The sequence below is a fragment of the Pantherophis guttatus genome, chromosome 7 (genome assembly GCF_059756535.1).
Source record: "Pantherophis guttatus breed Tessera chromosome 7, ASM5975653v1, whole genome shotgun sequence".
Lineage (NCBI taxonomy): Eukaryota > Metazoa > Chordata > Lepidosauria > Squamata > Colubridae > Pantherophis > Pantherophis guttatus.
The window spans coordinates 15,548,068-15,573,631 of record NC_142069.1 but is presented as its reverse complement, the minus strand read 5'-3'; the positions used below and the strand labels follow the sequence as shown (position 1 = coordinate 15,573,631).

Genomic DNA, 25,564 nt, shown 5'->3' with positions numbered 1-25,564 from the left:
GATAGGTCTGTAAGAGCACACGTGTAAGACCTTCAAAAGTGCAATTTGGAGGGCTTAGTCCCCTTATGGCAAGTAGAGATAAATATTTAAAGACTAGTAAAATGAGGTAGTGATGAAGAAAGTCTGAATTAATTACTATGGTACCTACCTATTATGATCCTCTAATTTGTATGGCATAAAGTAGCATTCTGACCGGGACAAGAGGTTCCATAGCTTCCAAGCAGCCCATTTATTATAAATGAACTTACGATGCACATTTAATATGGCAGTCATATTAAACTGTGTGGAAAAAAGGCAAACCCAAAAAGTGTACAGGCGGTTATCAGGTTATGACCGCTGATCAACAACTGTTCAAACTTGCAGTGGCACTGAATCAGGGGGACATATGACAGGTCCTCAGGGTTCTGACCAACAGAGTCCTGCGGTCATGTGATTGCGATTTATAAACCTTCCCTGATGGCTTCCCACAGGAAAAATCAATGGGGGAACTGGCAGGAAGTCAGAAGTCGCAATCATGTGACTTCCTCACTAAACAACCCATGTGGTCCTCACTTAAGAACAGCAGCTGGGATCATATGTTTAGCAATGTTTAGCAATGGAATTCCAGTCTCAATCACTGTTGTAATCCAAGGACTTCCTGTAGCAGCACTCATGATACTGGATTACAGTATTTAGACAGGATTCCCCATCCCAATAATAAAACGGATGAAACAAAGTCACAAAGTGAGATTATTCAATGGCTGATTGTATTTCAGGCAAAAAGAAATCTCACAGATGTGTGCAATCCTATGGGATCCCCAAGTGATCCATTCAATTAAGAAGTCCTTATACCTCTCTGGCCAAGTCAACATTAGCAAAGGGGATTAATTTTAAACTACATGGTTGACAATTTCAGGGTTTTGAAAAATTGTTTAGTACCATCCCTACCAAAAAAAGGGGGGGGGGATTGGAGAATTTTCTTTCATTTGGGCACGTGTTAAACAAGAAAAGACCACGTTTTCTTGCATCCCCACATCAGATGCTGTTGGCAATAGATTGGTCATTCTTGTTTCCAATTCTCTTTTTGAAATACAAGTTCCACAGCATCATTCACATCATGAACAACGTAAGAAGCTTCCACCAAGGATGGATCAAAATGGAAATCACGATGCCCGTGGGATAGAATCTTCAGGATGTCCTCAGGGCCAGTAGGGATGCCTCCATGAGGGTTGTAGACCCCGGTGCAAACTAGTATAGAGTGGCAGTTCTTTGCAGAGCTGATTGAGATACTGCAGTCTCTCTGGGTCTCCAGATGTTTCTCCCTCTCGGCTGCCATAGCAGTTACATTGACTTCAGCCTGACTCTGGAGGTAGCGGTGGTAGAGGTTGGCACCATAAATATCAGCCATTGGATTATCCCTATAAGTAGAGTTAAGATATAAGAACACAGTAGGGTGGGGACGGGACAAATAGTAGTTAATATATGATTTTGACCAACCATTAAATCATTCTTCTCCAACATATTATCTTCCAGTTGTGTTGTGACCAGAACTCCCCAATTCCAATAAGAGCCAATAACACATTTACAACGGGAAAAACCTCATTAGTAGACTTGTCTCCACCTGAGACAATTTTCCATACCCTAACCATGCACTTTACTGCTTATAAACAGATACGCTGTTCAAGATCAGCAGCAGGAACAGAGACCAGGTTCTCACCCTGACAGGTTGTGCCTTGTGCTTAGCCACAAACCATGGTTTACACAGTGGCTGGATGTATATAGTTTTCTCAACCCAAACCAACAGTGAGCAACACAATATGTCTCACTGGTCTTTGCACTATGGCAAAACCTTCCTCTTTCCAAGCTAAAACAGGAGGACTGCTTACCCAATAGCATAGAGTTGGTGAAGAGGGGATGACCAGCCACAACTCTCCATCTGCTGCTTAAGGACGTGTTCAGCATAGCGGTAAGTAACAGTGCTGGGCTTGCCTAACAAGGCCTCGTACTTCAGTTCTTTCCCAGTCATTTTCTTGTAGATGTTCTCCAAGCAGACAAGAAAGGTGCCATGGCCAAACCTTGCCAATGGAAAAGACAGTGGAGCAGGTAGAAAGGAAGTCAACATAGATGCTGATTGACTGACTGGAGTACAACAGTTTGCCTTATATCAGGGGTGAAATGCTCCTGGTTCAGACCGGATCGCCTGATTCGGTAGCGTGATGGCGGTGGTGGCTCGGAGAACCGGTAGCAAAAATCCCTGTGCCCCCCCCCATGCCCAGCTGAGCCGCGCGATCATCAGAGGCTGTTTTTTTAAATTTTTTTAAATTTTAAAAGCATTTTTTCTACAGGTTGTAGAAAAAAAAATGCTTTTAAAAGCCTCTGACGATCCCAGCTGAGTTGCCTGATCATCAGAGGCTTTTAAAAGCATTTTTTTCGATTGAAGAGGTTGTAGAAAAAATGCTTTAAAAGTAAAAAAAAAAAAAAAAAGTTGGTCTGACCCAGTCACGTTACTACCACCCCACCAAGCCACGCCCACACAACCGGTAGTAACAAATTTTACATTTCACCACTGCCTTATATGTATTCTGGATTAAATATACCATATTGCAATGTCCAAGCACTGGCCACAGCAACTGGAGTGGAGGCAGGATCAGGCCTAATTAGTACTTCCAGGGAGAATCACCTAAGAATCCCAGAACTATTGGCTAAAAAGAACTAAAAAATGCCACAGCAAACTACTTCCATCACACTTCCTAGAACAGGGGTGTCAAACTCAAGGCCTGCGGGCTGGATATGCCCCACGGGGTGTTTAGATCTGGCCTGTGGGGCCACCCTGGAAGCAGCGAAGGATTGGCCTGCAGTGCCTCTACTAGTGAAAACAGAGCTCGGGGAGGCTCCGTGCGCCCCACTCCACCCGTGTGAGCTCTGCTTTCGCTCGCAGAGGCTGCAGGAGGCCGTCGTGACTGAAAACAGAGTGAGGGGGGCTGTACCCCGAGCTCCATTTTCGCTGGTAGAGAGCTGCAGGAGGTCGTCGCGACACAAGTGATGTCGAGCTGGCCATGCCCCCTGGCCACGCCTCCACTTCCCATCGTCAACACACAACCCTGATGCGGCCCTCAGTGAAATAGAGTTTGATACGCCTGGCCTAGAAGATGGCTTAGATGCTGCTGGCAAGCTTCAGGGTGTTTTTATTTTTACTTATCAAGTGACATACACCAGGATGTTCACCTGACAGTGATATTTGCTCTTGCAAAATTCAATATTTGCTGCCGCTCCCTTGTTAGCGGTTTGCTCTGTTACCATTAGACTACAACAAAAATGTTCTCTCAGAACTCTCCCCTAATAGATAGAAAAAAATACCTGGATTTCTCCAGAGGAAGGAGAAAGTTTCCAACAATTTGTTAATTCATAAATGCCTGGACATAAAGGCATCATAATGGGGCTATTACTCCAAAATTCCAACTCCTGGCTACCACACTGTGAGCCATTATTGGTTATGTCCATAAGCAAGGCCCACCGAGCAATCTGACTACACATCATCATTGGCTATCATTGGCAACCTTCAGTCTCAAGAGACTATGGTATCGTGCTCTGGAAAGAGGTCCTAAAACAGCGTCTAGTGTGACTAAAAAGGCCAATTCGAGAGTGGCAATCCCTTCCACACTGAGGGCAGATACATTCTGTCCCCTGCCCAGCCCCCAGATTTCGCTGGTTCCGGGACTGCCTCTTTGCCTCAGCCTGCCGAACAAGTGTCTCTTCGAATTGGAGAAGGCCATGCTGCGTCTTTTATCCTCCAAGCTGAACGATCGAAAGTCAAGTTTTCCCAGTTGTTAATGTCCATTCCCAGGGCCTTTAGGTCCCTCTTGCAGATATCCTTATATCGCAGCTGTGGTCTCCCTCTGAGGCGCTTTTCCTGCACTAATTCTCTATACAGAAAATCTTTCGGAATCCGACAAGTTGAACGATATAAAGGAAAGTGATATTTTCAATACTAGAATCCTAAACTATAATGACTTTATAAACAAACATCAACCCCTTAAGTTGAGCCTGCCAGTTCATAGGTGCTAAGATTATAGTGCTTTCAGGCCCATAATTATATATAGCCCCAGTTCAAAATTAGGCAGCCATATTCTGTACTAGTTGTAGCTCCTGGATTAACTTCAAGCAAGCCACAAATTGCAGCAAACAAATAAGAGAAACTGGAAGATCAAAGATCCCAAGAGTCTAGGCTAGGTTTTTCCCTCAACTCTTAAAGTTCTTGCCAACTACATTGCTGCAAGTATTATTTTCTTAAGCGAGATGCTTAGAGAATTGATGGCCATCAGTCATGTTTCAAGACTGGATATAATAGGAGGAGCTTAGGAAATACCATTATGTTAGTTTCTCTGGCTCTCTCGGCAATCTTCAACACTTATTAATCATATAAAATTGCTAATGCTGCTCAGTCAAAAGTGAATGGAGACATCTCAGGGGTAAAATTCAAAATATTTCCCTACCGGTTCTGTGGACGTGGCTTGGTGGGCATGGCAGGGGAAGGATATTGCAAAATCTCCATTCCCACCCCACTCTGGGGCCAGCTAGAGGTGGTATTTACAGGTTCTCAGAACTACTCAAAATTTCCGCTACCGGTTCTCCAGAACCTGTCAGAACTTGCTGAATTTCACCCGATTTCAGTGGTTTCCACTATTTTTTTTTTTATTTGATTTATATGCCGCCCTTCTCCGGAGACTCAGGGCAGCTTACAATGCATTAAACAATAGCCTTCATACTTTTGTATATTTATACAAAGTCAGCTTATTGCCTCCACAAATTGGGTTCTCAATTTACCTACCTTAGAAAGGATGGAAGGCTGAGTCAACCTTGAGCCTGGTGAGATTCGAACTTACAGTAATTGCAGACAGCTGGTGTTAATCACAATGCTATCAGTCTGCTGAGCCACCAGGCCCAGGGCTGGTGCTTCCACCATAGAATGGCACTAGCAGGTCTATTTGACTGAGATATATTAAAAATAAAGGACAAAAAAAAAGCTCCCTTCCTAAAATAATGCCAAATTACAACTTGTCTAATGGATAACAGTCAGCTTCTAACTCATGCAAGCTAATTGGGAAAGGCCTATTCTGCAAGAGATTTATCAAGAATGCTAATTATATTTGGATGGGTGGGAGAAAGTGATTAAAAAATGTCATTGAGAGATACATCCCCACCAGTTATTTTGCTCACCTTGGCATCTTGGCTTCTGCCATCCATAAGAGGTCCATGTTGCAAGCAACGATAGGTATATGTGGATATGGCGCAGAAGCAAACTCTACTCCTGGATTCCCATTACTCAGGAGTATATCAATAATCAACTGAAGACAGGTTTCCCACCTTACTGGCTCCCCCAACAGAATTATTCCTAAAGTTGGAGAAAGCCAGACAACTTTTAAACAAGGCATGCCTGCATAGCACACTTTCTAAAACTTTTACAATGTTATTCATTAGATTGTCCACAACTTTTTTTAAAAAAAATTTCAAGTGCTATTTTTAGCCTGATCAAGACCATAAATTAAGCCTGACCTAAGAAGAGCAAACTGTATCCTTAAACTGTATCCTTAAAACCGCAAAGGTGCCCAATAATAGTTACCTTCTATGGTGGGAAAGTCAGTGGTTGGAGGAGGCTATAAAAAAAAAAAGAAATAAATTTTAAGCAAATGAGTCAAGGTATTGCCAGAGAAAATAATCAAATTTAGGAACAAATAGTATTAAGTCCATAAAGCAAGAGAGGTCCAGCTGGATCGTATTTCTCTCCCAGAAATTCCATCCCAAATATTTCATTTTTCTGAACAAAAGACTTCCTTTCTAAGAGAAATGACACAGTGAAGATAGCTGAGACTTCATTGTTCCAGAACCTTAACCCTGATGTCATTAAGAGCTTTTCTTATATCATAGATACAAAGGAATGGCATTAATTGGCTTCATATGGGCTTCTTCTATAATTTATAATATCTATAGGCTGGGATCAAACCAACCAATTAATTTCTGAGTGAGGTCAACAGGCTGTCCCAACTTGATAGAATATGGATAAATAGGGGTGCTTGTTATCTGCAAAACCTAACTTTATCTAAGTTGAGAACAGCACTTTTTAAAGGCAGATACTGTTCTTCTATCAGCACTGCTTCAAATTAGGTATACAGTAATAAAATTTTCACAGCAGAATGCATTTGTCCATGTGGAAATAAGATAGTTGAAACTACCTTACACATATTATTACGTTGTAGATTTTATAGGGACATAAAGTTTATCTATATTTCGCCCCTACATCACACTTCTTTCTATGCCCAGGTTAATACGTGCCAGTTCTTTAGGCCGCCGCTTCTGATCAACCATATCCAACAAAGGAAATGCTTTCCTGATGTCTTCAATGGTGAGAATATGCTGAAATCCCAAGCTATTTCAGATGGTCAAGGAATAGCACTTCTCCCCCAAAGAAAAATGATCAGAAATAAAGGTAGTCCTTGACTTACAATCACTTGTTTAACAACAGCTTGAAGTTAAGACAGCCTCAAAAAAAGTGACTTGTTATGACCCATTCTCAAAATTACAATCATTGCACCATCCATGCAGTCTTATCATTGCAATTCAGGTACTTGGCAACCAACTCACATATACAATGGTTACAGCATCTTGTGGTCAAGTGGTTGTAATTTGTGACCTTCCCAGCTGGCTTCTGACAAGCAAAGTCATTTAAGGAAGCCAGATTTGCTTAAGAACCATGTGATTCATATAGCAACCGTGATAAAAATGGTCATAAGTTTTAATTCAGTATCTTTGAACCAGGGGTGCTATTCAGCAGGTTCTGACAGGTTCTGGAGAACCGGTAGCAGAAATTTTGAGTAGTTCGGAGAGCCGGCAAATACTACCTCTGGCTGGCCCCCGAGTGGGGTGGGAATGGAGATTTTGCAATATCCTTTCCCCAGGAGTGGGGTGGGAATGGAGATTTTGCAGTATCCTTCCCCTGCCATGCCCAAGCCACGCCCACCAAGCCACACCATGCCCACCAAGCCACGCCCACAGAACCAGTAGTAAAAAAAATTTGAATTCCACCACTGCTTTGCAGTCATTGCTACTGAAATCCTTTCATTCCAGAGTTCATTTAAAATGCATTAAATGGTAACCAAAGTCCCACAACCCAACTTTGTTTACCTCGTACGATTATTCTTGCTGGGTTGCCATTTATTGTAAATTTCAACTGACAAGACTTTTCAGCTGATGCAAACTGTGCACCATTTTTCAATTTACAAGCCGACCATGTCCTATTTTGAAACCTAACAGCCCATTTGGAAGGAGAAATACATGACCATTTCTTTCAGGATTGTTTTGGGATTGATGTGTATTTCAATAATGATTCCCTCATGATTATATAGAAGTGATGCATAGATTAATCAATTACCATCAACAATCACCAATTCGGTGAAAATTGTCCCATTATTAGGGACAGAGGAGATATAATAATCCACCTTAGATAAGACCCAGTGTTCTGAAAAAGACTCCCAATACTGAGAATGTAGAAAGGAAAGAAAAGATGACTAAAAACAAAATGGCTACCCAAAGTTACAGTGGGTAAAGAGTGCAAGATCTGAAAGACAAGCCAAGGACAGATGATCATGGAGAAAATCTATATTGTCACTAAGAGTTGGCAAAGATTTGATGGCACATAATCAATCAACCAATCAATTTATGCAAAACTATGTTCCTCAAACCATCACACTATTATCTTATTTCTTCCTCATGTCCACACAACGGATGAGGCCACAAGAGTATTTGAGTCTTATTGAGCGAGATGGGACTTCAGACGGGATTTCAGCCTCTTCTTCTCACTATATCCAACATTTCAAAGTAGCACAGGGGCTACAGTATTGGCCCGGAACCAGCGAGATCTAGGTTTAAGTTGCTATTCCTCCATGGGGTTAATTGTGTGATTTGGGCCTCTCACTGTATCACCCCCAATTTACTTGTTTTTGTGTGGAGAACATTAAGGGGAAATTTCCATGTCTGCTATTCTGAACTCTCCAAAACAGGAAAACAGGATAGAAACTGAACAAATACATGCAGCAAAAAATACATTATGTAACACTGCTTCTCAACATACAACTAAGGAAGCGGGAGGTAAAGGAACAGAAAAATTTTGGAAACCGAAAAGGATACTCCCTGGCATTTTGTTCCACAGGACCTTGTCCACACACGAGCACACACTTGTCATGGAGCTGGTGGAAAAGTTGCAGTGGGCTATGGGAAAGGATTACCCATTCAGGAGATACCTGAAAAAGAAAGACAAAGGACATGATAGCTAACCAACTTTTTAACCAAAGACTGCCATCATAAATAATTTGCCTGGTTAATGCCCAGATTATTTCTATCTCATTCTAAAATGGACTGAAAAAGCCAGCTTCAAAACTGAGAGATTCCTAGATCCAACATTTTCACTGACGGACAGATAACCAACCCAATTATAGAACTGGGCATCCTTATACATTTGTTTAAATAAATGGATACATAAATAGGAATGTTTTTATATGGATGATATTCTAGTTACTAGCTGCACCTAGACAGGTCTAGATATACATGTTGCGGTTATCTTTTGGTTGACTTAGCACAGTGATGGTTAACCCTGCTCTTCTGGGTTCCAGCGTGCATGTGTGCCGGCCAGGTGGTCCAGCGTGCATGCGCCCCAGCCTGCTGTTCCCTTCCAGATTCCGTTGCACGCATGCACCCTGGGCACGCATGTGTGCGCCAGACCCTGGAAGCAGTAATGAAATCCAACTTTTTTTACTACCGGTTCTGTGGGCGTGGCTTGGTGGGCGTGGTGTGGCTTGGTGGGCGTGGTAGGGGAAGGATATTGCAAAATCTCCATTCCCACCACACTCTGGGGCCAGCCAGAAGTGGTATTTGCTGGTTCTCCAAACTACTCAGAATTTCCACTACCGGTTCTCTGAACTGCTCAAAATTTCCACTACCGGTTCTCTAGAACCTGTCAGAACCTGCTGGATTTCACCCCTGCCTGGAAGACAGCAGCTGGCCAGTGCGTATGTGCGCAACAAAACCCGGAAGAGCAGCTGGCAACAGCACGCATGCCCACAGAGAGGGCTTTGCATGCCACCTCTGGCACGGATGCCATAGGTTCATCATCACGGACTTAGTATAACACATTGACCATAGAATTTCCTTTAAAGATCGCTCAGAAATTTATGCTTATCCAAATTCGGCTGGCTAATATGATCATGCAATGTCACTATTTCATCAGCTTTATTGGGTGCTTTTTTCCCCCCCAAGCCAATGCAAAGTGTTGATGCTGCCGTTTAAAGTCTTGAACAATTTGGAGCCAGATTATCTCAAGGAACTTTTCTTCCTGTATGTAGACATTTGCATCACCATCATAGGTCTTTCCCTATATGTATGTTCCTTCTTAGTTACAAGAAAGAAAGTGTTTCTGTTCCTGACTTTTCAAATATTCTTCCTCAAAAGCTAACCTGGTGCTTACACCATTATTTGTTTACTACTGGAATAAATTATTCCTCTTCTTCCAGCAATCTGAGAAGTGGGGCAATTTTGGGGTGATGTACCTGTTATTATGTCAGCATGATGGCTCTTTTTGTTGTGTAACTTATGGGGGAATTTTAAGGTTTTATTATCTTTCATGTATGCATGAAACTATGTATCTGGCTTAATAATCTCCTTGGAGAACTCTTGGCCCATCGAAATGAAAAATAATAATAAATAGGAACAGAAAACATGCATAGACTTGATTAACTATATTCTTCCCTTTTTTCCTGGCACACACATACTTTATTTATTTTTTTCTAGGCTTCAAAATTCAGGTTAATGGGATTATTTTTCAGAACTGAATCATTATCAGATCCAGCACAAAATGAAGTTTCATGGAAATATTATGTTAGAGCTTCAGCTCAACATCCAAACAGGGCAGACTGCAGACAGCCCAATTTTTGATGAAGATTTTAGTGATGGAAGGAGAAGCCCAAATACACATTACAATCCCAATATGGATCTCTTTATGAACTTGCATAGCTACATTTCACCTGGAAGAAATGCCCTGACAGGAACATCATATTTTTATTCCTTTTAAATTTTAATCTCTCCAGAAATAGGAAAAAAATGTACCTACAGGTAGTCTTCGATTAAGCCCAAAATTTTCACTGCTACCGGTAAGCAAGAGAGGTTAAGTGAGTTTCGTCCTATTTTATGACCTTTCTTGCCACAGTTGTTAAGTGAATCACTGAGGTTGTTAAGTTAGTAACATTGTTAAGTGAATCTAGCTTCTCCATTGACTTTTCTTGTCAGGCGGCCATAAAAAGTAATCAGATGACCCCAGGACATTTCAATGTTATAAATAGGAGCCAGTTGGCAAGCTTTTGAATTTTGATCATATGACCATGGAGATGCTACAACGGTCATAAGTGTGAAAAATGGTCCTAAGTCACTTTTTTCAGCCATTGAAACTTCAGTCACTAAACGAACGGTTGTAAGTTGAGAACTACCTGTACTATTAATGCATCAGCTTGGAAATAAGAAAGAGCCGGTTTGGTCTAGTGGTTAAGGCACCAGGCTAGAAACCAGGGGACTGTGAGTTCAAGTCCCACCTGGGGCCTGAAAGCCATCTTGATGACTTTGAACCAGTCATTCTCTCTCTCTCTCTCTCTCTCATCTCAACCCACCTCACAGAGTTGTTGCTGTGGGGAAAATAGGAAGAGGGAGGCGTATTAGGTATCTTCGCCGTCTTGAGTCTATTATTCTAAAAATAATAATGTAGGGATACAAATAAATAAAATAAACGAATGACAAATAAATAGGAATAATATCCAACAAATGGACTATAATTTATTTATTTATTTGCTTGTTTATTTATTTATATCCCACCTTTATTACTTTTACAAATAACTCAAGGCGGCAAACATATCCAACATACCTTCCTCCTCCTATTTTCCCTATAATAGCAACCCAGAAGTGGGTTGGGCTGAGAAAGAGAGTGACTGGCCCAAGGTCACCCCACCAGCTGAATTAGCGGAATTAGAACTCATGATCTCAATTTCTAGCCTGGTACCTTAAGCACTAGATCAAACTAATATATGCAGCATTAGTTGTACTAAACCAATTCTAGAGTGAGTTTCTGTTAGTTGAGCCCATGAGTTTGGGATCAAGTCTTACCAACTTGAGATACCAGTGGCCAATTACAAGGGAATAAAAAACCTGCAGTCCGAAATAAATTGATGCAATGCAAGTTGATCCGTTCTTGCTCTAAGTTTACAATCAGATACTATAGGTTTCTTTTTCCTTACAAAAATCCTGCACAAAGACTTTAAGAGAATGATCTTCTTAGTACTTCAGAACTCTACTCTTGTAGTCAGCCATTGACTTGATATAACATAGGTCATCTCGATACCTTAAATCCAAGGGCTTCCGTCAGTTCCTCAGCCTTGCTATCCCGAGAACAATTCCCGGCATTGGTTACAAATGCAACAGGCACACGAAAGTGGCCATTCACATTTGTCAGTTTCTGGAATGCCTTCTTTGCAGCGGGAATGACTAACCGGCCCCGTAAAAGCACTCCATCAATATCAAAGAGGAATCCAAATGAAGGAGATGTCAGCTGCAGTGGACAAAATTTCAAAGGGAATTGGGATTAGGTGCAATGTTAGTTTGAAGAACAACAGTTTGTTTTTTTTTAATTTGATTTATATGCCGCCCTTCTCCGGAGACTCAGGGCGGCTTACAATGTGCTAAGCAATAGCCTTCATCCTTTTTGTATATTTATACAAAGTCAGCTTATTGCCCCCACAACTGGGTCCTCAATTTACCTACCTTAGAAAGGATGGAAGGCTGAGTCAACCTTGAGCCTGGCGAGATTCGAACCTGCAGTAATTGCAGGCAGCTGGTCTTAATAACAGGGTGCTTTTTAGACCACTGTACTACCAAGACTCCTTGGTAGTGAGAATGAGTTGCCTTAAGAGCTTTATCAAGACTACGTTTCCAAGAAAAGATAAACAAGGGCAAGTTAAACATTTCTAATCATTTATTTAATGCATTTAATTAATACATTTCAACCGTTCTCTATCATACGTTCAAGGAAGCGATCAAGAATGCTGCTTAAAAGTTAACACTAAAAATTCATGTGCAGTCAATAAAAAGCTGATGTAGAAAGTATCCCTGATTATTAAAACAGTAGCTTCTTAAGGAACCAATTCATTTCACAAGGTCTCCAAAGAAGTGAGCTGTTCTTGATTTTTTTTTTTTTTTAAAGTCAAGAATACATATGTTAAGCTCCAGTAAATTATTCCAAAAACCCAGGCCCATCATTCTGGGTTATTCTAGAAACTCAGGCCCATTCACGCTCACAATATGGTTTGGGACCACAAAGTATTACATATCAGTAGGTAAGGGATGCAGTTGCTCAGTGGCTAAGATGCTGAGCTTATCGATCAAAAGGTCGGCACCTCAGCAGTTCGAATCCCTTGGGCCGCGTAACGGGGTGAGGTCCAGTTACTTGTCCCAGCTTCTGCCAATCTAGGAGTTCGAAAGCACGTAAAAAATGCAAGTAGAAAAATAGGGACCACTTTTCGTGGAAAGGTAACAGCATTCCTTGCGCCTTTGGCATTTAGTCATGCCGGCCACATGACCACGGAGACATCTTCGGACAGTGCTGGCTCTTCGGCTTTGAAACGGAGATGAGCACCGCCCCCTAGAGTCGGGAACAACTAGCACATATGTGTGCGGGGAACCTTTACCTTTAGGTAAGAGACTTTGTAATAAAGTCGCTTGGAGATATCTGTGTAGTAATTCCAGAAATCTGTAGAGTAACTTCAGAAAGGAGTGTGGGCATGAGAATAAAAATTATAGTTTTTATTTCTCTTCCTAGCAATATTTCTTCAGCTTAGGGCTTCTCAGCTCCTGTCAATAGGGAAGAACAGCCTCCATAACCAGATAACCTGGTGGGGAGGGGGGTGAGCAGAGGACCCAAGGGCCACAGGAAGGCCAAAGAACATGGGCTGTTGACTCTTGAAATACAGATCGGGGGAACATATCTGACAGCACTTTACAAGATGATCTTCCAGTAACCTTCAAACTATTACAGCTGAGAATCACAGTCACAGCTAAACAAGGAATCCTGGCATCAGAATCACCTTCAACTGCTCAGGACACTCTTAAGACCAGCTGGATGCGCTATTACAATGCAGACTCAATAAGAAACCCACAGGTACCCAGGGTTAACTATTTCTTTCCACCTGTCTTGCCAACCCATTTAATACAGGTAGTCCTCGACTTACGACTGCAACTGAGCCCCAAATTTCTGTTGCTAAGTGAGACATTTGTTAAGCGAGTTTTGCCTCATTTTTACGACTTTTCTCGCCCCAGGTTGTTATGCAAATCAATGCACTTGTTAAATTAGTAACACAGTTCTTAAGCATATCTGGTTTCCCCAAAGACTTGGCTTGTCAAAAGGTCGCAAAAGGGGATGACATGACCTCGGGACACTGCAAACCGTCAAAAATACGAGTCCGTCGCCAAGCGCCTGAATGTGGATCACATGAGCATGGAGATTGCTCTAAAGCTCCCCCCCCATCCCACTTTTGGGCACCAGGGACCAAGTTCCGTGGGTTTTGCACGCCACCTGCATCCCGCCGATGGGGCCACCCTGGTTTGTGTGGACCGGTTGGTTGCTGGCCTGTCGCGGACCGATGTCAGTCTACGGACTTAGGTTTGGGAATCCCTGCTTGTAAAGGGTTGCAAAGAGTGAAAAACGGTCACAGGTCGGATTTTTTTTCTTTCCCCCAGTGATGTTGATTTATTTATTTGTTCGATTTATATGCCGCCCTTCTCCGGAGACTCAGGGCGGCTTACAATGCGTTAAGCAATAGCCTTCATACTTTTTATATATACCTGCTTAGTAGGGCTTTCGCCCCCCCAAGCGGTATTCTTTTTTATACAAAGTCAACTTTATAAGAGCCTTGGTGGCGCAGCAGACTAAAGCACTGTTAAGTAACACCAGCTGCCTGCAATTACTGCAAGTTCAAATCTCACCAGGCAATAAGTTTATTTATTTATTTATTTATTAGTTCGATTTATATGCCGCCCTTTTCCGGAGACTCAGGGTGGCTTACAATGCGCTAAGCAATAGCCTTCATACTTTTGTATATACCTGCTTAGTAGGGCTTTCGGGGGGGGGGGCAAGCGGTGTTCTATTTTTTTATACAAAGTCAGTTATTGCCCCCACAATCCGGGTCCTCATTTTATCTACCACGAAAGGATGGAAACCTGAGTCAACCTTGAGCCTGGTGAGATTTAAACTCGCAGTAATTGCAGGCAGCTGGCAGCTAAGTGCTACTTAAGAGCGCTTTAGTCCGCTGCTCCACCAAGGCTCTTGTTGTAACTTTAAACGGTCCCTCTACGAACTATAAATCGAGGACTACCAGTAACCGGGGACCGGCTTCATTCTATCTATCCCCTTTCCAACGTTGGGCGTGCGAGTGCAATGGCGAATAGCATTTGGAGGTCAATCTATCAAACAATAAATAGAGCCTGAGTTTCAGAAGGGAATCCCCCCCCCTTTACAATCCTGGCCAGGGAATCCCCCCGCCAGCTGGGAAGGCGAGCGCTTTTGCACGGCGGCGGCGGCGAAGAAGCCCGAAAGGCCAAAAAGTGGGGAAGACCTTGCGCCTTTTCTCCCACCCCCTCGGCTGGCTCTCCTTGGAAAGGTCACCGGCCATAAAAAAAAAAATAAGGCACCAGCGCTCGGGAGGACGCCCGGGAGGCTCCGCGCTCACCTGATGGAGCCCGGAGGCTGCGGTTGCAAAGCCGCGGCTAAGGCTGGACAAGCGGCCGGACCCGGCCTTGCTTTGCTCCGCTGCTCCGGCTCGCAGCGCCTTTCCCAGCGCGGCTCTGCTCACAGGGCGCCAGCAGCAGCGCAAAGCCATCCGCCCGCCCGCCTCGCTTCCTTGCCCTGCCCGAGGGGGAGCCCGGGGGTGGGTTGGTGGGTCGGGGGCAATCCCGGCCCCAGATCACATGGATCGCAGGGAAGAGCCAGGAACTACAATTCCCAGGTTCCGCTGCTCGCGGGCCGAGGGAGGGGAACGAGGGTGGACGAGGGCTCACCCCGAAGCGGCTCTTTTGGAAACCCGCCCAGGCAGGATCCCTTAGAAAGGGGTTTCGCAGAATCTGAGATCGATCCAATCCCGATCGCTGGGTGGATCTCAGGATCCACCCCCCAAAAGGAGCCCCCCCCTCTAATCCAAGGCTTGGGTCTGAATCACCGGGTTCAAAACCCAGTGGATTTTTTAAAAAAAACAAACAAAAAAAAACAGAGTTTGACAAACTTGTGCAAACTTTTTAGATGGGTTTAGAGTCCAGAGGTCTCCAAACTTGGCAGCTTTAAGACTTGTGGACTTCAACTCCCAGAATTCTCCAGCCAGCACAGCAGAGCATAGCATAGCCAGCATAGCTGGCTGGAGAATTCTGGGAGTTGAAGTCCACAAGTCTTAAAGCTGCGAAGTTTGAAGACCTCTGCTATAGACGTAACTAAATAAATAAAAAGCCCTTGTCTCATGACTTCAGTATACAAGTATTGCCTGCAGATGGGATTATCCCTGAGTATATACCCTGTAGACCAGAGGTCTTCAAACTTGGCCGCTTTAAGACTTGTGGACTTCAATTCCCAGAATTCTCCAGCCAGCATAGCATTTTGGAGCTTGTAGTTCTAACGTCCTTTAACGCTACGCGTTCCTGATTGGCTAACCCCAAACTACATCTCCCAGAATGCAAAGCCCTTCCGGAAAAGCTCCGGCTATAATTAGTTATTTACGTAGAGGTGTTTTGGTTCGTTTGTTTTTAAGGCTGGCGGCAATATAAGTTATCCAGTTTCTGAAATCTGATCGTGATTCAGACTAAAGGAAGATTTAGGATCTAGGTTTCACACACTAAACCGTTAGCCGGGAAGCATACAATGATATAATACCCGCTTCTCCCCTCCAAATTAAAATTCAAAATATGAATTATTTGGGCAGAAAAAAGTGGCACTTACTGGTTGGGATTTTTTGAATTTCAAAAGACCGTAACTAGAAAATAAATGTTCAATAAAATATGTATATTTTTGGTAAAATAATACTGTATGAAAAATTGCTCACTTCCCTTTAACATATTTATCTGGGTAGCGTTGATATCTTTGACTTTGACTTTTATTAGATTTCTATACCGCCCTTCTCCCGAAGGAGTCAGGGCTGTTTACAGCCATATTAAAACACATAATTTACAAAATTTAAAAAAAACCATTAAAATCGGATATACAAAAATTTGGCCCACAAGTTAAAACTAACATACACCCATTTAAAATTCATATTCATGTTAGGCCAGCTCGGCTTGTTGAAATAAAAGGGTCTTCAGGGTGCGACGAAAGGCGCACAGGTCAGGGATCATATGTACATCTAGGGGCAGCTCATTCCAGAGGGCTGGTCCCCCCACAGAGAAGGCTCTCCCCCTGGGTGTCGCCAGTCGACATTGTTTGGCCGACGGCACCCTGAGGAGCTCCTCTGTGTGGGAGTGAGTTGGCCGGTGGTAGGCTGTCGATGGCAGAAGGCGGTCTCATAAATACCTCGGTCCTAAGCCATGGAGCGCTTTGAAGGTGGTAACCAACACCTTGAATCGCACCCGGAAGACCACTGGGAGCCAGTGCAGCTCACGCAGGAGAGGTGTCACATGGATGCGACAAGTCGTCCCCATAATCACCCATGCGGCCACATTCTGGACCAGTTGGAACCTCCGAGTGCTCTTCAAGGGGAGCCCCATGTAGCGAGCATTGCAGTAGTCCAGACGGGACGGGACGAGGGCATGAGTGACCGTGCGCAGGGCATCCCGGTCCAGAAAGGGACGCAACTGGCGTATCAGGCGAACCTGATAAAAAGCTCCCCTGGCCACGGCCGTCATATGCTCTTCCAAAGGCAGCCGTGCATCCAGGAGAACACCCAAGTTGCGAGACCTCTCTGAGGGGGCCAAGATCTCACCCCCAATAGTCAGCGATGGCGCCAGCTGACTATACCGGGACTCTATACCAGCCACTCAGTCTTGGAAGGGTTGAGTCTGAGCCTGTTCCTCCCCATCCAGATCCGCACAGCTTCCAGGCACCAGGACAGATATTTCCTATATCTGAAGCAATGACTTATTTAAAAAGTATGTATATTATTATTTCATATTGTCCCATTGGGAAGCTTTTATTTATTTAAGAAAGTTAACATCTACCCTTCCCTAGATTTACAAGGCATCTCATAAAAATTATAACAAAGAATTACAGAACTGGAAGAGCTGTTGGGCTCTTGAATCCAGCCTTCTTCTTTGGTGCAGGAATCCAAATTCAATCAACCCTGTACCTGCTTATTATTCTGGTTATAGTTAATTTTCTAGACTTTTATTGGACATATCCAGATAAGGACAGCCCAGAGCTTTTCCTGTTATAGTAATTAAAAGACAGTGGCTCTGTCAGGCATATGAATTTAAGAATAAATTTATTTAATCTATGTGGAAATTAAATTGAATTTAAAACTGGATTTCACGACTGGGGTTCCACGAGAGGTCACTAAGCGTTCCATGAAAGATCATGCTTTACACGTAGTCCTCAACTTACAAGAGTTCATTTAGTGACTGTTGGAAGTTACAATGGCACTGAAAAAAGTGATGTGATCAAAATCCAGACGTTTGGCAATTGATTCATATTTATGGTTACAATGATCACCTTGTGTGGCCTGACAAGCAAAGTCAATGGGGAAGCCAGATTCACAACTGTGATACTAACTTAACTGCAGTGATTCACTTAACTGTAGCAAGAAAGATTGTAAAAGGGAGAAACTCATTTAAACAAATGTCTAATTTAGCAACAGAAATGTGGGGTTCAATTGAGGACTACCTGCATTAAAAAAAAGGGGGGGGAGACGCTGAACAAAACCCCTCCAATCTCCAACACTAGGTTGGTTCGCTTGACTGTAACCTTGTTGCTGGTATCCTTACGATTTATATTGACTGTTTCCTAATATGATTTGATCGCTTATTTGTACCCTATGACTATCATTAAGTGTTGTACTTTATGATTCTTGACGAATGTATCTTGTCTTTTATGTACACTGAGAGCGTATGCACCAAAGACAAATTCCTTGTGTGGCCAATCACACTTGGCCAATAAAGAATTCTATTCTATTCTATTCTATTGAGCAAAGCAAGAGCAAAGGAGTGAGGATAACATACCCTTTGAGTCAGCTGCAGGCTGCTTCAGTCACTCACTTGCGCCCCCTTCCCTCCCCCCAATTTCCTGGCAATTCCTCCTGGGATCTCTGCATTCCGCTGAAGTGTGCAACTCACAAGTAAAAAGCAAGATATTGAACTAAGCAGCAAAGCTTAAGGGAAGATTGGCAACAGCTGTGCATGTCAGGCAGGGAAGACATTTAAGCCTCTCAGAAACAGTTTTCCCTTACGGCAAGCAACTTAAGCACCTGCCTTTACGTTTTGTGACTGTTGCCTGAAATCCAGTTATGTATGACCCTGGCATGTTAATTAATGAAGACTTTATCTCTCCCTTGACTTGGCATCGTAAATCTTCAGCTTGACCTTGGACAGCTTGACTTGAAATTCACCTTTGCTCAGCTAAACTCTTATCTGCAAGTAATTTTTCTGTCTTTACATTTTTCTCTGCTCTCTTGCCGCTCAGCTGTTTGAAACAAGTCCTCGAGTCCTATATTGTATACTGCACAAGTTAAAAAGAGGGCTGTGAAAATATTTACAGACCCCTCACATCCTGGACATAAACTGTTTCAACTCCTACCCTCAAAACGACGCTATAGAGCACTGCACACCAAGACAACTAGACACAAGAACAGTTTTTTCCCGAACGCCATCACTCTGCTAAACAAATAATTCCCTCAACACTGTCAAATTAGTTACTAAATCTGCATTACTATTAATCTCATCATTCCTATCACCCATCTCCTCCCACTTATGACTGTATGACTGTAACCTTGTTGCTGGTATCTTTACGATTTATATTGACTGTTTCCCTATGACTATCATTAAGTGTTGTACCTTATGATTCTTGACGAATGTATCTTTTCTTTTATGTACTCCAAGAGCATATGCACCAAGACAAATTCCTTGTGTGTCCAATCACACTTGGCCAATAAAGAATTATATTCTATTGTATTTAACACTGTGTGTGCATGTGTCTGGCTTCTAAAAGGGGGATAAGAAGGCCACGATGCTAAAAGAGAAGGAGAGAGGAACCCCGGATGGTGAGACAGCACAGACTAGTGTGAGATGCTGCCAGGAACTTCATATTGGGGCTCTCCCACCTTTCTGCAAATGCAGTGGTGAGGGGAAGGAGCTCCATCTCAGCAGGGGTGGGCACAGGAGGTTTGGCTGGGCACTAACAGCAACAGGTGCACACCTGTCTTTCTGCAGGTGCAGGAGCCCAGGGGGCTGTTTTGCCTTGAGGTGGATGCCAGAGACCCAGAGCTTGCCAGAAGCAGAATCAATCCACAAAGCAGGTGAGGGGTAGGGGAAGGAGTCAAGAGAAAAGAATATGTTTTATTCTTTTAATTTAACTGTTAATACATATATACAGGAGAACATAACGAAATGAAATAATTTTGTAACTTCTGTCCTAGATTTGAGCTGGAGTTTGAGCAGGGCTTCCCCAAGACCTGAAAAAATATTTTGAAGGTTCCTCTGAGCTTAAAAGGTTGAAAAAGCTTGCTCTGGCGTATATAAATGGGATTGATTGAGATTAACTTCAAATGTCTTATATTTTTTTTAAAATGTTGTTTTGAGGACTTTTTTAAATTGTCAGTTTTAATCCAGTTTTAGGTACCTAGAGGGTCCCATCTGTAACTTGGGGGCAGCGGCAGCCATGTAAATTGAATAAACCAGTAAATGTCCGGAACAAGAAAAAGAAAATTGCAAGTATCCACCAGTGGTGGGTTTCAAAAATTTTTACTACTGGTTTTGTGTGTGTGGCTTGGTGGGCATGGCATGGCTTGGTGGGCGTGGCTTGGTGGGTGTGGCAGGAAAAGGATACTGTAAAATCTCCATTCCCACCCCACTCCAGGGGAAGGATACTATAAAATCTCCATTCCCTCCCCAATCCAGGGGAAGGTTACTGCAAAATCCCCATTTCCTCCCAATCAGCTGGGATTTGGGAGGCAGAGAATAGATGGGGGCGGGGCCAGTCAGAATTTTTATTACCGGTTCTTCGAACTACTCAAAAGTTCCACTACCGGTTCTCCAGAACTGGTCAGAACCTGCTGAAATCCACCTCTGGTATCCACGTATTAATTTGGACCCAAAAAGTGGCCATCAGAAGTTCACTTGAAGAACTCAGAAGGTGATGGAGAATTGTGTTGAACAGGTGCCAAGTATCAGATTCATTTGGATCTACACTATGTTGCAGGAATATCGCTGGTTATTCAAACCTAATCATTCTGAAGTGTCAGCAAGTCTAAATACTTCTTAGGATCATAATTCCTAGATTATAATTCTTGGTATGGATGTGGTGTTTTTTTCTGTTCTTGTTAATCCTACTGTATTAATTCAGGAGAAACTATTGTTTTGATTACTATATACAGGTAATGCTTGATTTATTACCACAATTGGGAACAGAATTTCCATTGCTAAGACAGGTTTTTTTTTTTAAAGAGTTGCACCTGATTATATGACTTTCTTTTGCCATAGTTAAGTAAATCATGCAGTCTTTAAGCAAATCCAGCTTCCCCCACTCACAAAGACTTTGCTTGTGGGATGTTGGCTGGGAAGATTGTCAATGGCATAATCACATGACCAAGGATGCTGCACCTATTAAACACCTGCCAAGTGCCTGAATTTGGGTGACATGACCATGTGGATGCTATGACAGTCCTCTAAGTACAAGAATGGTGCCCCTGTAACTTTGAGCAGTGGTTAAATGGTTGTAAATTGAATGTGGGATACCAATCTTAAGAAAGTGCAATCATTTAAATATTCAGTCCCAAAGTTCTTCTGGTCATCCAGAAGAGGTCACTTTTGTGCCATAAACATGAACTTATTGATACCAAAGTGCAGTACAATATAAATTAGCACTCTGCTGTTGGCCAAGTGTTTTTAGAAGCTAGTAAGGACCAGTCTCATGAATAAACCTTTGCTCCTTCATGTAAAGTACTACAGTAAATTGATTGTGTCATTAACTTGGTGTCAGCTCCTAGGAACATGTGTATAGACTTAAAAGACAAAATAGTGAATACTGAATAGGAACAACTGATATTGAAAACTAATGATATTTCTCTGAAAAATGGAAATGCTACTAGCAAACATACAACTTAATCAGAAAATCACTTTGTTAATTTTAAATTAAAGTTATATATTCATTTTTACAATAAATGTTGTATGTTACTTCCAAAGGAGGTGCTCCAAAGAAGTTAGCACATTTTAGTTGCTGTAAGAATTTATCCAAAGTTAAGCCTTTTGAACATCTTAAGTGAATAAAATGCTTTGAAGCATTCTGCACCCAGATAAAAATCCTTCTGAATTCAGCAGGCTTCACTCTGTGTGTGTGGCATAAGAAACACTGCTGAAATTAATGGTATTTAGCATATGCACTATAATTGCGCCTTTTAAATCCAAGGTAGTTGTAAGTGTGTAACTGGGCCTGACACACATATTGAATTAAAATGTTTAACTGAATGGTGTTTATAAAGTTATAGAAACTCCATAAAATAATTTCCTATCAGAAGCACTGCCAGTTTTAATGTTATAAATGAAGAAAAGTCTACAGCAGTGTGTGGACTTTAATTCTCAGAATTCTGTTAAAATTGCCAAGTTTGAGAAACAATAGTTTACAGAATAAATTTAGGATTCTTTTTCAGTATTCTATTTTTTTAATGACATGGATTTTTCTATTTACTGTTTTTTATTCCATGTGTTTTCCAATTCCCCCTTCTTTTTTTGCCAAATGTTTAAATGCAGTAGCAGGAAAGGAAATCTTTTATCAATATTTCCATAATTCCAGGCCTTCAAACTATACAAATCTAATGAATTAATTTTTGAGATAAGAGTTCCAGGTGCATATTTCCTTCCTATAAAACCAGTCTGTTCAGCACATAGTACCTCAAGCATTTACTGTCTATGGATCATATCAATATTTTTTAAAAATGAAAAGGGCATGAGGTAACACTCCTTGGGTTATCTCAGAATATCATTCTGGAAGGATTTCTTTGATGTTCCAGGGAATAAATAAACCCTTTTGTACTTTCAGGGTCAGACCAATTTCATTCCCATTTCTTCACATGCTAGTATAGAGTTCAATTTCCTTAGTAATGGAGGTCAGAGCCATTCAGCAAAGGGACATCATTCCCTACAGAAGGATTTCATTTGAAGGAGCTCACACAAATCATATTCACCCTGAAATCAGGCCCCAGAAGAGCCTACTTATAATACTGGGGAAAGGAGACTGCATTTATTTATTATCAAAATAAGCTGCCCCTGTGAGGCAAGGTATCAATTTTGAAAACATAGTCAAGGAGATATGCAGTCAAGCGATCTCTACTCTCGCGGTAGAGTGGGTTAACACAATATGGTTGGCTAAACACTGCAGGGCCTGTGACAATATAACCATTCCCCCTGCTGGGCTCTAAAATTAGGAATAAAGCATCTTGAAGAGGCAGGAAGAGCAAGAAAGTGCGAAACTAAAGCATCTTGAGGAGACAAGATTAGGAGAGAACACAAAATATCGGTACCAAAATCTAAAGGGCACACTGGGCCAGGAGGTAATTTCAAACAATTGTTATTTTTACATCTACAGAGTAGATTCCCCAATAAAGCAGAATGAAAGAGTAGCTATTTGTTTTTGTTGCTATCTATAAGAACATATAGGCAAAGTGGGATTCATATTTTATTTTTCAGATTGGGGGCCACTCTTAGTGTTTGTGACGTTTCTCTCTTCAGGTATACAGCAGTGGTGGGTTGCCCCCGGTTCGGACCGGTTCGCAAGAACTGGTAGTAAAACTGGCGGAAAGCCCTGCCCATCGCCCCGGATGTCGTCAATGGGATCATGCGTGCGATCCCGTTGCGAACTGGTAGTAAAGGTAAGTAGTACCCACCCCTGGTGTACAGGTAATCCTTGACTTACGACCACAACTGGGGCCAGAATTTGTCGCTAACAAGACAGTTGTAAAGTGATATCATGTGACTGCATTACTTACCAACAGTGCCACTCCCCGTTGCTATCATTAACTAACAACTGTGGGTCATTAAACAAGTACCGACCCCATTCTAAGTCATTTCAGACTTGGTTCCTCACAAGCCCAAGCCTCAGGGTAAGGGACTGCCTCCTCTCCAACTCTCACCCACCCACCCACCCTATCTCTCCTCCATCTCTGCCTTTTGGCCACATTGTATCCTGCCTTGTGGGGTGACAAGCAGCCCCAGAACCTTGTGTCTGTGGATTTATTTGCCACGTTGTTGTTTGGACTTCTTGCATGTTGCTGTTGTAGGGCTCCAACAAACCCTTGAGCTGCATCACAGCAGAAAGCTCTGCCCCATCAAAGCCCTTCACAGAGCGAAGCCCAGCCCTAGACCAGCAACACAAAGCAAGCAGCCACCCCAGGAAGCTCCAGCCGCCCTGGAAACGAACCCCCAGGAGTGCCATGTGAAGCTGACATTACAGGAAGCCCCAATCACCCCAGCCCCCCTCACTTTTGAGATCCCTACTGCTTTACACGCCACCACCCCAACTGACCTTTGCTGTGTCCTTGCTCCCACTGCTGCTAAGACTGGCCCAACTTGGCTGTTGGTGAAACAATTGCTGGCCACGTGAGGCCATTTCTTCAGGTCTCACAAGGAAACCACTGTGCACCTGAGGAAAAAAGACTCATGCAGCCAGCAACGGCCTCTCAAAGGCCAGGCCAGCATGTTCGGTCAGCAATGAAGCAAGAAGACTACGAAAGTAAGCTAGGTTAACAGGAGCCATGGAGTGCAAGGGGGCAGGGAAAATAAGTGGGTAGGGAGAGTTGAAGTGCCTCACCATTGTGAGGGTGGGCTGCCAAGGGCCCAAATTTTGATCATGAAGGCACTGCAACGCCCAAAACTTTGAGGACTGATCATGAGTCCCTTCGTTCAGCATCTCTGTAACTTCGAACAGTTGCTGAACATAATGGACGTAAATTGAGGATTACCTGTACAACTGTTTATCTTCTCTCAATTTGAAGACTACAACTTGAAGGCAGTTTTTGAACAACCTTTGCCGTTCCAGGAATAGCAAACTGTTCTGGGATCTCATTTTTACCAACTGTGGTGTAAATCAGCAGAAGATGTCAATATCCACAATAACAAACTGGAGGATCCTCATAGATATACATGATTCTGGGGACCTATAAATCAGGAAGCTTACATTCTGCTAGCAGGTTGGAGGTTTAGTTTGGCAGATTAGATCAGCCAATGGTTTTCTTAACAAAATGGTTTTTCCCTTATCCAAGATAAAGTTTTGAAAAAATCTGGCAGTACTAATAATCAATATTTCTTGTCCTAAGGAACATGAGCATATATTGATTATGAACTATTAGACCATAATGTAAGACTTTTGTAACATCCATCAAAATACGAAATTATTGTATCTGCAATTTTCATCAGTTGCAGTTGAAGGAAATTGGGGGGCATAGAACAGCACGGAGGTTGGGACTAAAAGCTGATAAGATCTAAAAAGCATCCTGAAAAGTATCTTACTATGGTTTATCTAATTGACTCATTCTAATTTTCAGCCATTTTTTGCCTACAATTCCAAGTCCTTCCCTTACTTATAGCGAAACTATGATTCCAACTTACCTTTTGATCTAATTCAGTTTTCTCTTCCATGCTACCTTGAGACATGAAATAGTTGTTCCTTTTTCCTGACCTATCTAGCTTATTTGCATACTAGACTATGATTGGTTGTAATGAACAATGTTTTGAAAGGCGGATTATACGTGTAATAATCACTGCACATCACAGTTATCACTATGATGCATACTGGATTGTTGTTTTCAGGGATGCCTCATCAAAAATGTATTCTGATTCTGACACATTAAATTTTCAGATTGAAATGTAGAAAGTCAGTGCCTACCCCTCCTAGAAGAATGAAATATTTTGAGGAATATTTTAAAAAAAGGCAGAATATTAGATTTCCCTAAATGAGAAATGAAGAAACATGTTTTTTTAGAGGCAGGAAGCAAACTCAGTCTTTCTTAATAGCCCCAGCAGATATTTTGTGCCCATTAAAAAAGATTGACCCAGACTATTCAGAAACAGCCCCAATCTCCCTGCCCCCAAGCAGAAACTGAGGAGGCAGCTTTTAGAAATGCAGATTTGGTAATCCATTCAAGACAGGATATTTTGAAACTCCCTGCAGCAAAGTCTGAACAAAGGCAGAATGGTAAGATCCAAAGCAGGGTGAAAGCTATTAAGCCACAAAAGGAATTGCCCAACACCCTAAGAACACAAGCTGCTTCACTGATCACCCCCAGAGCAGTCCAAACTTCAACCAAACCTGGGAACTCAGACAAACACC

The 25,564-nt window shown here is 42.5% G+C and overlaps 1 protein-coding gene across 2 annotated transcripts; it reads right to left on the bottom strand.

Moving 5' to 3' along the window:
- Positions 1 to 724: 724 nt before the first annotated feature.
- HDHD5 (haloacid dehalogenase like hydrolase domain containing 5) lies at positions 725 to 24,940 on the bottom strand. Of its 2 annotated transcripts, none has more exons than XM_034403811.3 (8): positions 24,844 to 24,940; positions 11,411 to 11,617; positions 8,161 to 8,273; positions 6,310 to 6,403; positions 5,600 to 5,633; positions 5,197 to 5,371; positions 1,866 to 2,054; positions 725 to 1,397 (listed from the first exon to the last, which is right to left on the bottom strand). In XM_034403811.3, exons 1-8 carry the CDS (start codon positions 24,886 to 24,888, stop codon positions 1,040 to 1,042), a joined length of 1,215 nt encoding a protein of 404 aa, XP_034259702.1. In that variant the 5' UTR covers positions 24,889 to 24,940; the 3' UTR covers positions 725 to 1,039. The 2 variants fall into 2 exon arrangements, with proteins under 2 accessions (XP_034259702.1, XP_034259701.2); XM_034403810.3 differs by lacking the exon at positions 24,844 to 24,940 and adding an exon at positions 14,790 to 15,224.
- Between the last annotated feature and the right edge of the window lie 624 nt (positions 24,941 to 25,564).

Coding starts and splice junctions, on each gene's coding strand:
- HDHD5 (XM_034403810.3), bottom strand. CDS start 14,939: ATGGCTTTGCGCTGCTGCTGGCGCCCTGTGAGCAGAGCCGCGCTGGGA. Junction 6,404..8,160: donor GTGGAACAAAATGCCAGGGA/GTATCCTTTTCG, acceptor CATCTGAAATAG/CTTGGGATTTCAGCATATTC. Junction 2,055..5,196: donor GCAGAAGCCAAGATGCCAAG/GTGAGCAAAATA, acceptor TCCATTGGCAAG/GTTTGGCCATGGCACCTTTC.